Raw genomic sequence first — 22,014 nt, 5'->3', positions numbered from 1 at the left:
GTACTCGCCCTTTGAATTTCCAATCGAATGAACCTGTTTTGAAGTTTCTAAGACAATGCCTTCTATGAAAACCTTATATGCCCCCAGCGCATAACTTAAAAACCTTGCCCTAAGGGTTGTGGGCGAGTTTCCTCCTCAAAAACATATTTTCTATCAGGATATCAACTACGCTGAACAAAATGGATATCTAAAAATTTTGAGTGGCTGTGTTTGGGGGGCTGATGGGCGTGGGGGGGGGGGCTATGTTCCATCAAGACAATTTAGACAATTAAAAACGGCACTAGCCGTTCGAATTTTAAATCGACAAACCCGGTTTTGAAGTTTCTACGACAACGCCTTTTATAAAAACCTTATATGCCCCCAGAGCTTAACTTAAAACCCTTGCCCTGATGGTTGTGGGGGAGTGTCCTTCTCAAAAACATATTTTCTATCTGGAAATCAACTACGCTGAACAAAATGGCTGAACAAATGGCAAAATCTCAAAATTTTGATTGGATGTGTTTGGGGGAATTATGGTTATGGGGGGGGGGGGTTATTTATCTTCCAATCACTTTCGACTATTAAAAAGGGTACTAGCCCTTTGAATTTCCAATCGAATGAGCCTGTTTTGAAGTTTCTACGACAACACCTTCTATAGAACCCTTATATGCCCCCAGGGCATTACTTAAAACCCTTGCCCTGAGGGCTGTGAGGGAGAGTCTCCTCAAAAACATATTTTGTATCTGTAAAACAACTACTCTGAACAAACTGGCTACCTCAAAATTTTGATTGGATGTGTTTGGGGGAATGATTGACGTGGGGGGGGGGGCAATTGCCCTCCAATCACTTCCGACTATTAAAAAGGGCACTAGTCACTCCAATTTCCAATAAAATGAGCCCTTTGCGGAGTTTCTACGACAACGCCTTCTATAAAAACCTTATATGCCCTCAGGGCATAACTTAAAATCCTTGCCCTTATGGTTGTGGGCGAGTGTCCTCCTCAAAAAAATATTTCCTATCTGGAAATCAACTACGCTGAACAAAATGGCTACCTCAAAATTTTGATTGGATGCACTTGGGGGAATGTTGGGCGTGGGAGGGGGGCTATTTGCCCAACAATCACTTTCGACTATTAAAAAGGCACTAGCCCTTTGAATTTTCAATCGAATTAGCTTTTTTTGAAGTTTCTACGACAACGTTTTCTATAAAAACATTATATTCCCCCTGGGCATAACTTAAAACCATTGCCCTGGGGGCTGCGGGGGAGTGTCCTCCTCAAAAACACATTTTCTATGTGGAAATCAACTACGCTGAACAAAATGGCTATCTCAAAATTTTGATTATGCGTATTAGGGGGAATGATGGGCGTGGGAGGGGGGGGGGGGCTAGCTGCCCTCCAATCACTTTCGACTATTAAAAATGGTACTAGCTCTTTGAATATCCAATCGAATGAGCCCTTTTGAAGTTTCTACGACAAGGCTTTCAATAAAAACTTTATATGCCCCCAGGGCATAATTTACAACCCTTGCCCTGAGGGGTTGTCATCCTTAAAGACCTAATTTCCAAAACTTACAACTATGTTGAATAAAATGGCTATCTAAAAATGGCCACTCCAACCACTCCAATTTCCAATCGAATAAGCCCTTTTCGAAGTTTCTGTGACGATTCCTTCGATACTAAAGGGCCAGGGTATGGAGAAAAAAACAAAACAAAAAAAACAACACATTTTGCCCACATCGTTCTTTACTTAGGCAGCGCTAGCGCGCTGCCTATGATACTCTAGTGCTTAAAGATAAGGCAGGAGGTGAAAACTATTGTTAGGATATTGTGAAATAACCATGAATTTATCTTAATTTAAAAGGGATATTTCCTTAAAAGCTCTTAATATGGTTTACATTGCATCTAATATCGCTCCCCCCCTCCCTTACCCTCCGGGGTTGCGGGCTAGAATTCCATAGTTTTCTATAATAGACGGTTCTTTTTTGCGCATAGTAAAATATAACATTTTCATCTTTTATTTTTTGTCGTGATTTGTATGTTTTTTTTTAGTTTTTTATGTTTCATTGCTTTTTCAATTTGTTTTTATTTTCATTGTCTGTGTTCTTAGGATTTATTGTTTGGGGCAACAAGAAAAAGGGAAATCTCACTAATATCAGGTCTTGCAGGAGATGGGGGAGGGGGCGTTGTCACATGGGTTAAATTCTCTGGTAGTCTGGAGTATTTTGTGGGGGCATTAGGATTCGCTTGGGTTGAATCACGGGATCCAGAACCATAATTTTAAATTATGTTTGGGGTTGGGGGGGGGGGGGGTCATGCCATGTGTTTTGGGCTTGAACTACAGCATAAAAGTTAAGGTGTGGACATGGTTTTCCCATGGAAGAAATGAAAATCTAACATGTAGCAGTTCTTAATATGTCTTAAATTGCATCTAATATAACTCCCCCTACCCTACGGGGTTGCAGGCTAGAAGCCCCCGTTTTCTATAATAGATGGTTCTTTTTTGCGTATATGATAATATGACATTTTCATCTTTTATTCTTTGTCGTGTTTTTTATGTTTAATTGCTTTTTCAATTGGTTTTCATTTACAGTATTCGTGTTTTTAAGATGTAGTCTTTAGCACGATTAAGACACGCATTTCCCCTTTATTAATACCTTGAAAGCAAATACCCCCTGGAGTGTATCAAATTGGGAGAGTAAACACTTGGTCCTAATGAGTGCCAACAAATGGGGAATCTCAGGTGTCGTGCAATAGTTTATTTTTAAAATATGGTTCAGGATACAAAATATTGGCAAAGGTGTCATGGTTGACTTGCTTGGGGCGCTTTACCGTTGGAATGGAATGACCTTTCGAGTTCTGGCGGGGTCAAGAACTTTAGAAAAATAAAAATGTTTCGAGTGAAAAATGAAATGCCGAAAAAGAAAGGCTTTTGGGCAAAAAATGTCAAATGGTATTATCTGGCAGTGATGGATGCGCAATCATTACGTAAAGTGTGTACCACCATTAAGCTAATGAAAAAAGAATACTTTGGGGGTTTTGGGTGTCGTTAGGTTACAAGCAGGGATTCCCCAATGGGTTCCTGTGGTACAGTTACGCAAAATTGCGTCAGGCATATTAGACCTATCTGTTTGAAATGGGGTATGTTGTATTACGTAATTGGAGTCCAGAGGGATGTGTCATGGAGTATTGCTAAGTGTGTTTCCATTAATAGAAAAGGTGACTGCACTGTGCAGGTGCGAAGGGCTGGTAGCTCCAATTATCTGACTCTTTAATGGCGAGGGTGTGTCACGTGGTGTAACATACGCTGAAACGGGGGTGTGCGCTGTGATGTCATAATTTATCTATTATTACTACTTTTCTTTATACGGACCGCATTCCAAGTAAATGAAATATCTGCGAATTTCACCTAGAAATAGGGTATGCGCATGGAATATTGCAAGGGCTCTCATAGAAAAACAAAGGGGGTGTGTCACCGGACCTTTGAACTCTTGCCAAGGGCGGGAATGTCGCCTAGAAACAGTTGTGCCGCGTGACGTCAGAGGTTATATGCTTGAATTCAATGGGAAAAGCGAGGGCATATGCTTGAAACAGGGGTGAGGGCTTAGGAGCTTATCATTAAGACTTGTGTATTATACGGACCACATTCCAAGTAATCATATAATATAAGAGTAAAATTCTGTAAATCATACCTAGGTGGAGTATCGCTTGGAAACTGGTGTGTCGCGTGACGTCCGAGGGCTCAGCTAAAAATCCAATGTTATTTTCCCTATGCTTGCCCTGACGTCAGAGGGCTCCGTTAGAATCTTGCCTAGAAACAGGGCTGCTCTTGAAGTCTTATGGAAAAGGGATAGGGCTGTGCTTGAAATCTTCGGCGGGTTGTGCTTGAATAGATTGACCCCCACTACTGATCTTGTCATAACCAACAGCTTGATAATTAACTATTTCGAAGATACATAGATACTTTCCTTTCTTTTGGTTTCTAGTCCTCTGAACCTTAGCTTTATGCGGCAGATCCTTAATGGAGAGGGCATTAGCAGAGTATTTCCAATTGAAAGGGTAGAATATATCCAAATAGAACATTTAAAGGCCGTGAGATTTCAATTTCGAGTTTGGGATCCAAAGCTGAATCCAGGGGGTTCTGTATTTTACCTCCTTAATGTGGTCCTTTGATTGGGTTTTATGGAGAGTCTACCCAAACTTCTGCGTGTACGCAGGGATCATATTATTTTTTGGCTGCACCACTACCTAGAAAATTTATTTAAATACACAAAAGATTTAAATTTTACTTTATCTGGCAGAATGTTTTAACCAAAACTGGGGTGGTATTGGGAAACAATAAGGATTTCCCTAACGGGGGGGGGGGATTTATAAGTAACCAAAAGGCCTGCAATAGCCGAAAATGCTACTTTATGTCAGTTTTTTTTATATGAAGTGGTTAAAACTGGTTTTAAAGGACATGAAAGATTACCTTCTGGGAATTGTCCTGAATTTTTACCGAACATTATAAAATGGATACTTGCAGTAATTTTGAATTAGTTCTTGGCAACGTTAATTCAAAATCCCAAGGAGGTTTGACGCTTGTTTGCAATTTGTATCACAAACTTATCCGCTCCTCTAAACCAACAGTTTAAGAAAACAGTCCAAACAATTGAGTTTTCGTTAAAACAGTACCAAAAATGTCAAAAGCAACCATGATTGTCGCCATATCGGTAATACTCACAGTTTGGCGAAAAATATAGCTTTAGTCGAATCCTAACCTGTTAGACTGTTTGAAAGGTTTTTGAAGAAAGACGTCTTTGTTTTCAAAGAAGAAATTTCTTCGCTAGTGCACAGAAGTGCCGTTTCCGTGGCAAAATTCCACAAGTTAAGACACATATCGCTTAACTCCAAACAAGTTCCCGAAATTTATCATTGGTGATTTGTAGTTTTACCCAAATTGAAAACAATAACTTATCAAGATGATGTTTGGCTCGGCTTTGGAAGTCACCAAAGGGACAATTCTTCATTTTGAATGGCAACAGAATTCCTAATATTTAGAATGAATTCGAAAGTTGAAAATTAGGGATTAATTATGTCAAGGTATAATAAGATTATGCTTTAAATTTAAATTAATTTTACCATGTAAAATGTTCTTTTCTTTCGAATTTCAGATATCAATCAAATGGTCAGCGCATATGCAGTATCAGTGCCATATCAGTAAAGAGGTTTGAAACCGATGACTGTGTAGGGCCGTGGTAGGCCGCTTCTTAAAGTACTAAACAATCCTTGAGAGACTTATAGCAACTGCTTTTATAAAAGGGGTTTTTTGGAAGATGTTAACTCTCTGAACTGGCTAAGTTCAACAGTTGCTGTGTGTACAAAAAATTTCAATTATATTACAAATAGATAATGGCTGTCTCTCTCTCTTTTCTTCGCTCTCTATCTCTTTTTCTCCCCTTTTCTCTTTCTCCCTCTCTCTATTTCTCTCTCTTTCTTTATCTCTCTCTCTTTCTCTTTCTCTCTTTCTCTCTCTTTCTCTCCTTATTTTCCTTTGTAGATTCTAAATATCTGCGGCCAAAATGTTGACGAGTGACGTGTCTTCCAAGCATTATTGTCTCCCCAAAGAGTATCATGTAGGACAGACGGTAGTGCCCAGCTAGAGAAGGGCTTAATAGATCGATAATTCTCAATTCTAGGTGAGGTAAGGTTTTCGTTTTGCAAAGTGATACTTACAATTCATTCAGCTAAATGCAATTGGTTCAGTCTATTGGTTCAATTTTGTTTCTTATATCTTACTTGGTTTTCAAAACAATTTGAGGCTTGCACTTTTTTTTTCAAAAATGCTTCGTATCTTCCTACGTCGAATCCAGAAACAGTTGAAATTGGGCTATTATACTTGCTGGTTTCTTTGCTTTGAAGACTAAGACTGTCTATTTTGAAGGGCAGGCATAAGTGGACTTTGAATAAAGAACTGGTCATTAATAGTGATCCAAAAAACCCTGAATATTCTCTCTTCAGCCTTTTGCTCTCCCCTGAAATGTATTCTGTGTATAATTCCACCTTTTGAATTACAGACCCCAACTACATCATCATTTCTTTAAAAATCCCGTTAAATTCACTTTTCTATAGCTTATGTGACATTCACGTAAATGAAAAAATTACGGGCTGGAAAATTTAGTTTGAAGCTAGAAAAAGGAATACGAAGGACAGAGAAGACACTCACAAAAAACAAATGTGCTGAACAGAGACATTTCTGCTCGCCGTCAAAGTTTTTCAGATTTTTCATATGGCTGACAATTTCCTTAGCTCAAGGGCAACATCAAGAAACATTACAACCGACGGACATATGTACTTCCAATTAAAATACTGAGTAACAAAAATTATAACAACACAAAACATCAGAAATTCTGTTTGTTATTTTGCTTTTGAAAATTTGTAATTATCTACACCCGTTCTCCTACACGAGATAAGTGGGCGCAATGCAATCTAACAGCACATCCTCATCACAATAGAGTTTCGAAAGATTTAGAAGTGGAAGTCTTAATGTTAGAGCTTCATTTGAGCTCCACTGATAATGAATTACTTTTTAAGTATTTTTTTTTATTTGTCATAATATCAATAACAGCACAAACACACAAAAATCACAATCAAGGTTTACTAGTAAGGGTTAGTATCAAGGTTTAGTAATAAGGGTGGTGCTATCTTCCTTGCCTTACAAACTCTCTAACCAGCTTGACTGTCATTCACATTTTATTTATCAAAATATGTATTTTGATTAATCTGGTTTTATTTGTCAAAAGAACAGCAGCAACAAAAAGAGAATCACAATAATAATGAACATTAATGGAAAGAAGTAATTAAACAGTCTGATCAGTTTAATATGTAATAACATTAGTTCTTGGAAGTTTCAGCAATTTTTAATTTTTCAAATTTGTTTTTATGGAAGATCAAATGTTTAAAATATATTTTGTTTTCTGAAAAGTGCAAATGAAGGTTTTCTGTTCATTAATCTATAGTAGTACCTATTGTCTTTATGCTCGATGTGATCAGTCATTTTGATTTTTGTTCGTTCTGGGTTTTAATTATTTATCGATAGTAACTTCTGTTCATTTTAAGTTTGAATTACTGTTAGCTTTATTTTCGCTCTTTTCAGATTTTATTACGGCTCTTTAATTCTTTTTGGGAACATTCATTTTTTCGGGAGAACAATTTTAAATTAACTTTTGTTTATTTTTCGTTGACATAGCTTTATTACTGGCAAATATTAGCAAAATTGGTGAGGTTTTGTCTATTTTTCTGCTTAAAAATTAAAATTTTGGATTTTAATTCTGTTTTGGTATGACTTCAAATATGATGGCAAAAACAGGTCATCAAGAAAGATATTTGAACATGCTTTCGCTATTGCAAAAGAACTAAAACATGCTCTTTCGTTTGTATGGAAAGCATTCCAAATGGCAAAGAGTATCCATGCCACATCGGCTAAGGAAGAAAGAATACATAGCAAGCTCGAACTGGTGAAAACTGTTCTTAAGTCTATGATACATGAAAAATAATATTTCACCCCCTTCTGACACTAGCCTGCAAGAATGATTTTTTGGAAAGGGGAAAGGAATGAGAACTGGGAAAGTTTCTATCTAATCATGATTTTACATATATTACGGGATCTCTATATATTAAATTTTAGTCAAAGGCTTATTTTAAAGTGGTGGGGTGGGGAAAGAGAGAAATTCTGTAAAAGCAAAGTATACCTTGCTTCACTCCTGCTTTCAATGAAAAAAGACTCGGGACATCTCTCGTAATACCTGTCGTTTAATCCTATAAAATTTCATTCTCACTGATTTTCATTTTAAATAAATACGAATAAGACATACGATTTGTCTCGAAATTTACTTAAGATATGATAAAACGTATAAAAAACTGGAACGGTTCACGAGAACACAAAATAAGAAAAACTGAAAAAAAGTGCGTTATTTAAAAGGATTATTTTTGGTATTGTACTTTGGCCACATAGCCATCCTCGCCATTAACAGTAAAAGTAACCACTTGTGTTCGTCCATCTGGTAGTAATACTCGATAACTTCCTTTGGTGAGTACTCCGTCGCTGCTAACTTCATCATGAGCAAAGTCTATTCCATTTTCACTGTCGTTAACTGCCCATTCCAGAGCATAAGGCATGGGCATCATCACCGCTGGCGCTGGTTCCTAAAATTTAATGAAGATTAAGTTTTTGTCAAGATTTGTATCTATTTTTAATATCACGTTTTATTACTTAGAAAACATATGTAGATACAGCAATTTCATTCCAAATGAACCTTTAACCGACTCTCTATGATCTTTCAGTGCCCTACAAGTAGATACTAAAAAGCAGACACTATACTGCATCGCATGTGAAAAAAAAATCCCAGCTGTATAACAGGGAGGATTGTAATTCTCCTAAACCTGTTTTTGGCTATGGTGATTCTGATGGTGCGGTTTTCAGTTCGATTCAAAACCACTTTTAGGGTCTCGGTCTAATGTTTGAAATTCCTTCAAATTTGTTTTTCGCAAATAGCTTTTATCATTAAGATAAATTTAGATATTACTTACCATTCCCGAATCAGCTTCAAATGATGATTATTCTTCACCTGACAGTTATTTTCAAAACACGTTCTTACATTTTCAGTTACTATGGGCTAGAGTTTCTTTTTTACTTAGTTGTTTCTAAGGGAGCAACCCTAATAATAATGTTGATCCACATTGAAGTTTCACACATATCAAAATTCATAGCCGTACCACAGTTTAGTCATACTAACATTAACTAAGTTGCACACAATTTTAATGTCACTACAGGCATATTCATAGTATGGTGCGGCGAATGTTTAAATTAGGATTAAGCTAGTTTGAGACACATCTAGCATGGCATTAGTCTAAGCCGACTAACACCGTGAATTCAAGTATATTTTATTTTGGTCAACTGACTAAACAAGAAGAAGAAGATTAAGAGAATTTAGCCTTAAGACTAAATTGTATATTCAAATAGAGTCTGATTTAATTGTACTCTCTGTGATTCCTTAAAGTCTGAGTCTCAGAGTCTATGATTGAATTATGTTTTTTTCGATTTAATTGAATCTGTGACTTAATTGTATGTTCAACCAGACTCATGAGTCTCTGTCTAAAACTTTTCCCCATTAGAACATCAGGCCGTCTTGATCTTTCATGACTTCATGATTGGATCTTTATGACCTTCGCAAGGCCATGGGGCTTGTGCATTGTCTAGCGTAAAATTCAACTTATCATAGGCAGCGCAATCGCACTGCCTAAGTAAAGAACGATGTTGGCACAATGTATTATTCATTTTTTTTGTTTTTTTTCCATACCACGGCACTTCGTATCGAAGGAGTTGTCGTAGAAACTTCGAAAAGGGCTCATTCGATTGGAAATTGGAGTGGCTAGTGCCCTTTTTAATAGTCGAAAGTGATTGGAGGGCAACTAGCCCCCCTCCCCACACCCATCATTCCCCCAAACACTTCCAATCAGAATTTTGAGATTGCCATTTTGTTCAGCGTAGTTGATTTCCAGATAAAAAGTATGTTTTTGAGGAGGACAGTACCCTACAACCCTCAGGGCAAGGGTTTTAAGTTATGCCTTGGGGGCATATAAGAACGATGTTGGTTCAATGAATTATTTGTTTTTTTTTTGTCCTTTAGAGCAGGGCACTTCGTATCGAAGAAGTTGCAGAAACTTGGAAAAGAGCTCATTCAATTGGAAATTGGATCTTTTTAATAGTCGAAAGTGATTGGAAGGCAACTAGCTTCCCCTCCTGCCTACCATTTCCCGAAATACATCCAGTCAAAATTTTGAGATAGCCATTTTGTTCAGCGTAGTTGATTTCAAGAGAGAAATTATGTTTTTGAGGAGGACACTCCCCCACAGCCTTCAATGCAAGGGTTGTAAGTTATGCCCTGGGGGCATGTAAAGTTTTTATAGAAGGCGTTGTCGTAGAAATTTCAAAAAAGGCTAGGCTCATTCGATTGGAAATTCAAAGGGCTAATGCCTTTTTTAATAGTTGAAAGTGATTGGGGGGCAACTAAACCCCTTCTCATGCCCAACTTTTCCCCAAACACAACCAATCAAAATTTTGAGATAGCCAATTTATTCAACGTAGTTTTAAGTTCTGGAAATTAGGCCTTTGAGGATGACAGCCCCCCAAAGCCCTCAGGGCGAGGGTTGTAAGTTATGCCCTAGGGGCATATAAGGTTTTTATAGAACACGTTGTCGTAGAAACTTCAAAAAGGGCTCATTCAATTGGAAATTAAAATGATTAGTGCCCTTTTTAATAGTCGAAAGTAATTGGAAGGCAACTAACACCCCTTCCACGCCCACCATTTCCCCAAACACATCCAATCAAAATTTTGAGATAGCCATTTTCTTCCACGCAGTTTAAAGTTCAGGAAATTATACCTTTGAGCAGGACACTCCCCCAGCAGTCTTCATGGCAAGGGTTATAAGATATGCCCTGGGGGCAAATACGGTTTTTATTGAAATCTTTGTCGTAGAAACTTGAAAAAGGGCTCATTCGATTGGAAATTCAAAGGGCTAGTTGCCTTTTTAATAGTCGAAAGTGGTTTGAGAACAACTAACCTCCCTCTCACGCCCACCATTTCCCCAAACACATTCAATAAAAATTTTTGGATAGCCATTTTATTCAACGTATTTTTAAGTTCTGGAAATTAGGTCTTTGAGGATGACAACCCCCCCCCCCCCCCACAGCCCTTAAGGCAAGGGTTGTAAGTTATGCTCTGGGAACATATAAGGTTTTTATAGAACGCATCGTCGTAGAAACTTCAAAAAGGGCTCATTTGATCGGAAATTGAAAAGGCTAATGCCCTTTTTAATAGTCGAAAGTGATTGGAAGGCAACTAACACCCCTTCCACGCCCACCATTTTCCCAAACACATCTAATCAAAATTTTGAGATAGCCATTTTGTTCCACACAGTTCAAAGTTCAGGAAATTATACCTTTGATTAGAACGCTCCCCCCACAGTCTTCAGGGCAAGGGTTATTACCATTGAGCAGGACACTCCCCCAGCAGTCTTCAGGGCAAGGGTTATAAATTATGCCCTGGGGTATATACGGTTTTTCTTTGTCATAGAAACTTGAAAAAGGGCTCATTCGATTGGAAATTCAAAGGGCTAGTGCCATTTTTAATAGTCGAAAGTGGTTTGAGAACAACTAACCTCCCTCTCACGCCCACCTTTTCCCCAAATACATTCAATCAAAATTTTTAGATATATATTTTGTTCAAGGTAGTTGAAAGTTTTGGAAATTAAGTCTTTAAGGATGACAACCCCTTCCCCCACAGCTCTTATGGCAATGGTTTTAAGTTATGTCCTGGGGGCATATAAGGTTTTTATTAAAAGCGTTGTCGTAGAAACTTCAAAAGGGCTCATTCAATTGAAAATTGAAAGGGCTAGTGCCTTTTCTAATAGCTGAAAGTGATTGGAGAGCGACTAACGCCCTTCTCGCACCCACCATTTTCCCAAACACATCCAATCAAAATTTTGAGATATCCATTCGCACTTCGTATCAAAGGAGTTGTCGTAGAAATTTCGAAAAGGGCTCATTCGATTGGAAATTGGAGTGGCTAGTGTCCTTTTTAATATTCGAAAGTGATTGGAAGGCAAATAGCGCCCCCCCCTTCCCGTGTCCATCATTCCCCCAAACACATCCAATTAAAATTTTGAGATAGCCATTTTGTTCAGCATAGTTGATTTCCGGATAGAAAATATGTTTTGAGGAGGTCACTCCCCCACAACCCTCACGGCAAGGGTTTTAAGTTATGCCCTGGGGGCATATAAGAACGATGTTTGCACAATGTATTGTTTATTTTCTTCCTTTAGACCAGGGCGATTCGAATTGAAGAAGTTGTCGTAGAAAATTCGAAAAGGGCTCATTCAATTGGAAATTGGAGTGGCATGTGCCCTTTTTAATTGTCGAAAGTGATTGGAAGACAACTAACACCCCTTCCACGCCCACCATTTCCCAAAACACATCCAATCAAAATTTTGAGATAGCCATTCTGTTCAGCGTAGATGATTTCCAGATAGAAAATAATTTTTTTTTTTTAGGAGGTTACTCCCCCACAACCCTCAGGGCAAGGGTTTTAAGTTACGCCCTTGGAGCATATAAGAGCGATGTTGGCACAATATATTATTTATAACTTTTTTTTCCTTTAGACCAGGGCACTTCGTATCGAAGAAGTTTTCGTAGAAACTTCGAAAAGGGGTCATTCAATTGAAAATCGGAGTGGCTTGTGCCCTTTTTATTAGTTGAAAGTGAATGGAAGGCATATAACACCCCTTTCACGCCCACCATTTCCCAAAACACATCCAATCAAAATTTTTAGATAGCCATTTTGTTCAGCGTAGTTGATTTCCTAATAGAAATTATATTTTTGAGGAGGACACTCCCCTACAGCCCTCAGGGCAAGGGTTGTAAGTTATGCCGTTGGGACATATAAGGTTATTATCGAAAGCTTCGTCGTAGAAATTTCAAAAAAGGCTCATTCGATTGGAAATTCAAAGGGCTAGTGCACTTCATAATAGTCGAAAGTGATTGGGGACAACTAACCCCCCTCTCACGCCCACCTTTTCCCCAAACACATCCAATCAAAATTTTAAGATAGCCATTTTGTTGAACGTAGTTGAAAGTTCTGGAAATTAGGTCTATGAGGATGACACCCCCCCCCCCACCGCCCTATGGGCAAGGGTTGTAAGTCATACCCTGGGGGCATATAAAGTTTTTATAGAACGCGTTGTCGTAGAAACTTCAAAACGGCCCATTCGATTGGAAATTGAAATGGCCAGCGCCTTTTTAATAGTCGAAAGTGATTGGAAGGCAACTAACACCCCTTCTTAGCCCATCATTTCCCCAAACCCATCCAATCAAAATTTTGAGATAGCCTTTTTTTCCACGCAGTTTAAAATTCAGAAAATTATACCTTTGAGCAGGACACTCCCCCTACAGTCTTCAGGGCAAGGGTTATAAGTTATGCCCTGGGGGCATATAAGTCTTTGTCTAAATCTTTGTCTTAGAAACTTGAAAAAGGGCTTATTTGATTGGAAATACAAAGGTCTAGTGCCCTTTTTAATAGTCTAAAGTGATTGGAGGGCAAATAACCCTCCTCTCACGCCCACAATTCTCCAAACACATCCAATAAAATTTTTTAGATAGTCATTTTGTTCAGCGAAGCTGATTTCCAGATAGAAATTATGTTTTTGAGGAGGACACTCCCCCACAGCCCTCAGGGCAAGGGTTGTAAGTTATGCCCTGGGGGCATATAAGGTTTTTATAGAAATCGTTGTCGTAGAAACTTCAAAAAGGGCTCATTCGATCGTAAATTCAAAGGGCTAGTGCCCTTTTTAATAGTCTAAAGTGATTGGAGGGCAAATAACCCTCCTCTCCCGCCCACCATTCCCCAAACCCATCCAATCAAAATTTTAAGATAGCCATTTTGTTCAACGTAGTTGAAAGTTCTGGAAATGATGTATTTGTGTCTGACAACCCCCCCCCCCGTAGCCCTCAGGGCAAGGGCTGTAAGTTATGCCCTTGGGGTATATAAGGTTTTTATAGAAAGAGCTGTCGTAGAATTTTCAAAAAGGGCTCATTCGATTGGAAATTGAAATGGCTAGTGCCCTTTCTAATAGTGAAAAGTTATTTGAAGGCAATTAACACCCCTTCCACGCCCACCATTTTTCCCAAAAACATCCAATCAAAATTTTGAGATAGCCATTTTGTTCCACACAGTTCAAAGTTCAGGAAATTATACCTTTGATTAGAACACTGCCCCCACAGTCTTCAGGGCAAGGGTTATAAATTATGCCCTGGGGTCATATAAGTTTTTATTGAAATCTTTGTCGTAGAAACTTGAAAAAGGGCTCACTCGATTGGAAATTCAAAGGGCTAGTGCCCTTTTTAATAGTCGCGAAAGTGATTTAAGGTCAACTAACTCCCCTCTCACACCCACCTTATCCCCAAACACATACAATCAAAATTTTTAGATAGCCTTTTTATTCAATATAGTTGAAAGTTTTGGAGATTAGGTCTTTCAGGATGACAACTCCTCCACATCCACAGCCCTAAGGGCAAGGGCCTTAAGTTATACCCTGGGGGTATATACGGTTTTTATAGAAAGCAATGTTGTAGAAACTTGAAAAAGGGCTCATTCTATTGAAAATTGAAAGAGCTAGTGCCCTTTTAATATTCGAAAGTGATTTAAGGGCAAATAACCCCCCTCTCACGCCCACCATTTCCCCAAACAAATCCAATTAAAATTTTGAGATATCTATTTTGTTCAACATAGTTGAAAGTTCTGGAAATTAGGTTTTTTAGGATGATAGCCCCATCAGAACCCTCAGTGCAAGGGTTATAAGTTATCCCCTGGGGACACGTAAGGTTTATATAGAAAGTTGTCGTAGAAATTTCAAAAAGGGCTCATTTGATTGGAAATTGAATTTGCCCTATTTAATACTCGAAAGTGAGTCGATAGTAATTAACCCCCCTCTCACGCCCACCATTTCCCCAAAGACATTCAACCAAAGTTTAGAGAAAGCCATTTTGTTCAACGTAGTTTAAAGTTCTGGAAATTATGCATTTAAGGGTGATAAACCCCCCAGAACCCCCAGGACAAAGGTTGTAAGTTATGCCCTGGGGGCATATAAGCCCAAAACGAACAGAAATTACAATAAATAACCGAGTCAAACTCAATACGAGCATAAATTAACATAAGTTGGGCTCAAAACCCCTATGCCTTCCCAAGGCCAGAACATAATTTTCACTTTACTGAAAAAAAAATACAAATGAATGTGCATTTCAGTTTACTATACATATACTGATATTTAGAAATCAAAATGTTAATATTATTTGATTTATTAAAGTTATAAAAGTAAAAACATTTATATTTTTTTCAGTAAAGTGCAAATTATGTTGTGGCCTTGGGAAGGCATAGGGGTTTTGACCCCAACTTATGTTAATTTCTGCTCGTTTTGAGTTTGATTTGGTTATTTATTGTAATTTCTGTTGGTTTTGGGTTTCATTTATTTATCAATGCTGATTTGTGGTAGTTTCAAGCTTGGTAGATTATTTGATTTTATTTTTGCTCATTTTTTGTTTAATGGAGTTCTGTACTTTTCTTTGACAAACTTATTTTGTGAAAAAAGTTTTTTAATTAATTACGAATATAATGTAAGTTTGCTTGTACCTGATATAAACTATGATACCGAATAAAGTTTTGAAATGAGAAATCTGGTCTCTTTTATTAAATTAGAGTTAATAAGGGGATATTACTAAAATTAAAACAGTAATTGGGCTTTATTGGATTAAATAAATAAATAATTGAATTTATTAAATTATATTTAAGTTTGTAATCCGCTGAAGCACTTTTTAAAAATGTGTTTTCTGTTGTCTAATCTGGCATCATCAAAGCTTTAAGTTCAGACGAAAATCGGAGCTATATCTAAACATGTTGCCCCTGAGCTTGCATATTTAACCACTCCATTGTGGAGAAGTTGACTCCGGTTAGGCTAGCCTATTAGCCGTGAAACCATTTGATTCGGTCTATTACGTAGTTTTAGTTTACAAGCTCTGGAACCTTGGATTAAAGGGTAAACTGTATCCAATGTCTCAAATTGCACAAGTCAAAGAGCTAATTCAGATTTCAAGGAGTCATTAGTTATAAGACATAAGTTTAATTTTAGGTCATAAGATTTAGTTAGAAGTTTCATGACATAAATATAGTTATTATTATAGGTTATAAAATACATCTTTATTTATATGATATATATTTTACAGGAGAGCAAATTGTATGAAAAAAGACTTTTGTTTTTTCTTCCCTTTTTTTATTATAAGGCATTTAAAGCATAAAGCGTGAATTAAAACTATTTTTCGACCATTTTAAAGAAACTATTTTTCTGCCATTTTAAAGGCAACCTTACTTTATTGACTTGAGTGTTGAAAAATACTTAAACTTCTAGGTGCTAGGGTTAGGAGGTTCAGTTTTTTTTTTTTTTTTTTTTTTTTTTTTTTTTTTTTTTTTTTACTAATAAGAATCTCTTGCTACGGATGGGGTTCTTTAAAATAACAACAGTCAAGACGATTCCTTGGGTGTAAGATTGATGTAGGTAATAGTCCAAAGAACTGGCAATAAGCTATCCAAAAAATTTCATCCCGCTTTCTAGACTACATTGAGTGAAAAAACAAAAGATTTCAGGTTATGTTTTACAGAATATGAGTTGCCAAAAAAAGTTTGCGCTTTGGGAGTCCATCTCGGCCAAATGAAAAACCAAAAAGTTCTCAAATGTAGTGGGAAAAAGTCATAATAAAGGATTTTTGAAAGGAAAGACGAACTTCGTGGGAGGAAACTTCAATGAATGAAGCTCTGAATGAAACGAGGAAGATGAAAAGCATTTCCAGCAGTGTTGGCCGCAGGCAGCTTAGTTTTGCAATAATTTGTCAGTAGTGGTAGCGGTAGTGGCAGGGCAATACTCACTGATATTACAGGCGAGAATTGTAATTTCGTATCATCAAGGTTTGTTGGCTCATTTAGCAGCTCCTTAGTTTCTTCCTGGTTTGAGGGCTCACTTGGTAACTCATAAAGTCCGCTTGGAATTGATGGAGGTGGGTCATAGTTGTATTGAGGAAGAGCAATTGTAACAGATATACCGGCAGCCAGAAGTAAAAAAGCCTGAAACAAAACTTTCATGAATGGCGAATAATTTCAGAAACAACGTATCATCTGTAAATCTCTTTTAAAATGAGCAGATTACAGAATCACCCTAAATAATGAGATTTGAATTTCCCTTTGACGAATCAGATTAACTAGACTAAATGATAAATTATGATAAAGTAAGCAACATCAAGTGGATCTGATGTTTAATTTTTTTGAAACAAATGAAGTAAGTGGGGATACTGCTGTTCTGATTGATGTGAAAAAAAGAAAAAGAAAGCAAGGGATGCTGTATCAATCAGTTGAATGACATCGTAATTCGCATACTAAAAGTTGCTTCAGATTAGGTCTGTTATACAACGGCTATATTTTAGTATGTTAACGAATTCTTAATTATTGTTTTTGATCCTGAAATTGTTTCAGACATTTAAGTAATTGAAAGTCTCCACTAAGAAGAAAATCAGAAAAAAGCTATTGCAGCGACAACAAAATTGGCATACTGAACGCAAATGTAGCTGCAAGGAATACTAAAACAAGAGGAGTAATTATCATACAGGTAACTGTTGTGCTATTTAGGGCTATTTAATGGGAGTTATTTGACATGTGGATTTACTTTCACTACTGTCACGATTTTAGAATTGTTATATTCAAGGATGGAAATAAAAAAAAAAATGATGTCTAATTATGATGAAGGCTATGCGTTTCTATTGAAAAAAAGCAATTTCCAAGCAAAAGTGAAGAGCAACTTCACTCAAACTAACATAAATCATCATGTGCATGATCCTATGATCCTTATGAAGATAATGAAAAAATTACATCAATAACCATGATATAACCTACCATGTTATACCCATCACTGTAGCGTAAGGAGCAAGGGGTATCTAGGGAGCTCTTAAGTTACAAAACTTTAGCGTAAACAGATGGGGGTCAAAGGGGACGCCAAAGTCTCTTTTATATGGATAACTTTTGTTCATTTTAATTTTGAGCTTCGTTTTTTTTTTGTATGAAACTTATTTTTGTGCAATTGATATTGCAGGAAAATTAGTCGCCCCCCCCCCGTCATTTCTTTATTCTAAGGTTTAAGTTTGATTATGACAATGCTAGGAAAACTATAATAGCCTCTGAAAAAAGTAAATCCCTAAACCAAATCTCTTTGCTTTCCCTGTTTGTCAGGGGCGGTGGCTCTTAGGATAAATCTTATTTCTATGGCAAGTCTCCCCCTTCTGTGGAGGTAAGCATATAAATATAATATTTTATTTAACACTCAAAATGTTTGTGGAATAGAGGTAATCAAACACTTTCCTCCAAATGAAGTGAGGTTAGGGGGAAGATCCTCCTCATTCTATAACTGATCCGAAGAGTCTCTCACGAAAAGTTAGAAAAACTGGGCCTGAAATAAAACTTATAGTGGCTTTACGCACACGTCCACCCATAAGGTCAACCCCTCCAACGCTTAACTTGTGCGCAACTATGCAATGCTATAAATCTTAGCACTGTTGTACTAACTGTCTACAACAACCGTTCATTTTATATTTGCTGCATTCATATTTAAAAGCGAATGCGCCACAGCACGGCAGTTTGACTTCTGAAACGTAGCTTTTTGATAGGCTAAAATAAATGGGCCAACTCTTTGTTTTTTTGATAAAATTTCAGGCTTGGCTAGGATAAAATATTTTCTTTGCTGCCCAGCACAGAAGAAAGCTAGCTCTTTGCTGCGGCCCAATCTCTTCTGCTGATTACTGAAAGCACTAACACTTCGAATCATCCCTTTCTTGTTATTCTATGATTAATGTTTTCATACAATCACCCTTGCTGCTGAAAACACAGAAACAAAAAACACCCAGCTGTGCAGATTCTTCTCTGGAGAATATAAAAATTTGTATTTCTGTAGACTGTGGCTTTAACATTTCGTTTTAAGGTTCCCATACATATTGAATGTAAATATGTAGTTTCCATCAAGATAACATCCCTTTTCTGTCGTGTATGTCCCCTTCTTTTCAAAATAACGCCAATGCTCCTATGCTAATTAATTGCAGATGGAAAAGTAGAATTTTTTCTTTTCATAAATTGTTTTCATTTTTTTTTTTTTTAGTTTAGATTTCCATTGATAATAGTCGCTCCTTACTTATTGTCCATTACTGTATTAAAAAAAGAACAAGTTTTTAAATTGAAAGTAAGGAGCAACATTAAAACTTAAAACGAACAGAAATTATTCCGTATATGAAAGGGGCAGTCCCCTCCTTAATGCCTCGCTCTTTACGCTAAAGTTTTTTATTGTTTTAAAAAATAAAACTGTGAGAAAGAGTCAAACTTTAGCGTAAAGAGCGAGGTGTTGAGGAGGGGACAGCCCCTTTCATATAAGATCATTTCCGTTCGTTTTAAGTTTTAATGTTGCTCCTTACTTTCATTTTAAAAACTTGTTTTTTTAAATTTAATTTATGAATGTTTTTGAATTAATGCAGGTTTGGATTTTGGCTCACCGTACATGAATAATTAAAACAAAATTTGCATATTAATTTTTTTTTTTTTTGGTAAAATAGCTTTCTCGAAAGTTATTTGATTTTATATACGAACGTTTTTATTAGTAATAAATATACGTAACTTACGAATTCACTTCCGTAACGAACTTCTATATTCAAATATTTTTAATACGTATATTAGAGGGTTCATCCCCTAGTCAATACCTCACTCTTTAGGCTAAAGTTCAAATTTTGTTACAATTATTCAAAAATGACCCCTTAATCACAAAGGCCGTTAATTAGAATAAATAGCTCTTACGAAAGTACTAAAAAAAACTCTAGCGCAAAGAGCAAGGTATTGACTAGGGGGCGAACCCAATCATATACATAAGAATTTCTGTTAGTTTTAAGTTTTGATGTTGCTCCTTACTTTCAGTTAAAAAACTTTTTTTTCATTTAATTTCTGATTGTTTTTTAAATAATGCTGGGAAATCCGGCGCCTCTTCACAGCAAAGTACCTTCCCCCATGAAAACTTCCTCTATGGAGAGATCCTCCCGTGTTAAAGACATAGTTAATCACTTAATCCCGATTAAGTCAGTAGAATAGGTCTTTTGAATTCTAAGACGCCCCCGTACAAACAGGTTTTTTCTAGTAGTTACAGATCATCACACTCTTTGCCAAGAGGAACGACGCAATTTCCAATGAAAATGTCTTTTTTTTTTTTAACTAACGAACCCATCCGTGTCCATTTTATCGTCTAAATTAATCATGAAAATGTCTTTTTTTTTTTATGTAAAAAAACATTGGTCTCTTATTTTTTAAAAGCATAATTTTTTCTTTTTTTATTAATTGGAAATATTTTTTTATTCAGACTTTTATAGTCTGGTTTTTTATATTTTTAAAATTTTGTAAATAAATAGAAAATAATTTTAAATATAGACTTTTTATTGTTTGTAAAAAATATTCTCCTTATTAAAAATAAATTTTAATTAATTTAATTAAGAAATTCTTTCCTTACACTAGAACTAGGGGATACTTATACACTTTGAAGCCTGTTGTTTTCGATTTTAAATTTTACAGGCTTAAATTCCAATCTGCTTAAACTCGTAAAAAAAAAGCCAGTCCTGGATAGAGCCTAAGCTATCTATATTTTAAATACGATGCATAAAAAATAACACAATGTGGTCTGTCTGATATTTATTCAGAATATTAATGAGGGCTCCGGTCCCCCCTCCCCAAAACCAAAAGCTAACGTATGATAAAATAAAAATAAAATTGTTTTTATTTTTAAATTATGAAAGTAAATATTTTAAAAATTATAGGCTTAAATTTCAATATGATTAACATCTTAAAAAATAACGCCAGTCGTATATTGAGTCTAATTTATCTATATTTTAAATACGATGCATACAAAAATAACACAATTTTGACTATTAGGTCCATTTGATATTAATTTTCAATACGATGAATAAAAAAAACACAATTTTGACTATTAGGTCCGTTTGATATTTATTCAGAATATTAATGGGGGGGGCCATTCCCCACCCCCAAAACAAAAGCTGACGGAGTATAAAATTTTATTATTTATTTTTAAATTATAAACATCACTATTTTAAAAATTATAGGCTTAATTTTCATTCTGCTTAAAGTCTTAAAAAAACGACAGTCCTAGATAGAGCCTAAGCTATCAATATTTTAAATACAATGCATAAAACACACATTTGTGACTATTAGGTCCGATTGATATTTATTCAGAGTATTAATGGGGGGCGAGGGGCCCCCGCAAAAGACCAACCGCAAAAACAGTATAAAAGAAAAAAAATTTTTTGTCTTTTTAAATTATTTAATAAACGTTATTAAAAATTTGAGTATATAATAAAAAACTTATAACTAAAGTAAAATTGATCTAAAGGAGTCGCGGTGGAATCTGATCTATATATATTATATAAGATGCATAAAAAATAACAGACTTTTGACTATTAGGTCCATTTGATATTAATTTTAAATACGATGAATAAAAAATAACACAATTTATACTATTATGTCAGTAAGATATTTATTCAGAATATTAATGGAGGCGCCAGTCCCTCCTACCCCAAAACCAACGCTCGCTATTAATAAAATAAAAAATTTAATATCTTTTTAAATTATTACCGTAAATATTTTAAAACTTATAGGATTAACTTTCAATCTGCTTAAAGTCGTAAAAAAGAACGACAGTCGTAGATTGAGACTAATCTATATATATTTTAAATAAGATGAATAAAAAATAACATGGTTTTGACTATTAGTTATGTTTGTTTTTTATTCATAATATTAAAGGGGGCACCGTTCCCCCTCCCCCAACACCAAATCTCACACAGGATAAAAGAAAAAAATTGTATTTATTTTTTCAATTATGAAAGTCATGATTTTAAAACTTATTGGCTTAAATTTCAATCTGCTTAAACTCGTAAAAAAAAAAAAGCCAGTCCTGGATAGAGCCTAAGCTATCTATATTTTAAATACGATGCATAAAAAAGTAACACAATTTTGACTATTAGACCCGTTTGATATTAATTTTAAATACGATGCATAAAAAATAACACAATTTTGACGATTAGGTCCTTTTGATATCTTTTCAGAATATTAATATTCCTCACCCCCCTCCGCAATACTAAAACCCATCCCAACACATTAAATATATTGTGCATATTTAAAGGAGACGCATTGCTCGTTAATCAATTTTTAGTCTTAAATATGATAGATTTCTGCAGTCTAGTTAAGAACCGATTGAGCCAAAATACCCTATACCTGAACAGCTGTCAAAAAGCGTTTGAAGTATGTGTTAGATATGTGGTCAGCTGTCAATCATAAACTCACTCTTATAAGATAGTTAAAAGTAGTTATACGA

General features: G+C 36.0%; 1 protein-coding gene across 1 annotated transcript in view; it reads right to left on the bottom strand.

Annotated features, from left to right (window-relative positions):
• Window positions 1-7,830: 7,830 nt before the first annotated feature.
• LOC148938904 (uncharacterized) overlaps window positions 7,831-22,014 on the bottom strand; it is a 16,127-nt gene continuing 1,943 nt past the window's right edge. Inside the window, exons 2-4 of the mRNA XM_089107452.1 lie at window positions 21,216-21,232; window positions 16,485-16,679; window positions 7,831-8,160 (exon numbers count right to left, since the gene is read on the bottom strand). Coding sequence (XP_088963578.1) covers window positions 7,939-8,160; window positions 16,485-16,679; window positions 21,216-21,232 — 434 coding nt within the window. The 3' untranslated portion in view covers window positions 7,831-7,938. The remainder of the gene's footprint in view (window positions 8,161-16,484; window positions 16,680-21,215; window positions 21,233-22,014) is intronic.

The sequence above is a fragment of the Artemia sp. Qi Xiang Cuo genome, unplaced genomic scaffold, assembly GCF_049724085.1.
Source record: "Artemia sp. Qi Xiang Cuo unplaced genomic scaffold, ASM4972408v1 HiC_scaffold_32, whole genome shotgun sequence".
In the NCBI taxonomy this organism is placed as follows: domain Eukaryota; kingdom Metazoa; phylum Arthropoda; class Branchiopoda; order Anostraca; family Artemiidae; genus Artemia; species Artemia sp. Qi Xiang Cuo.
The sequence above is the reverse complement of the archived record's forward strand: the minus strand, read 5'-3'. Positions and strand labels throughout refer to the sequence as shown.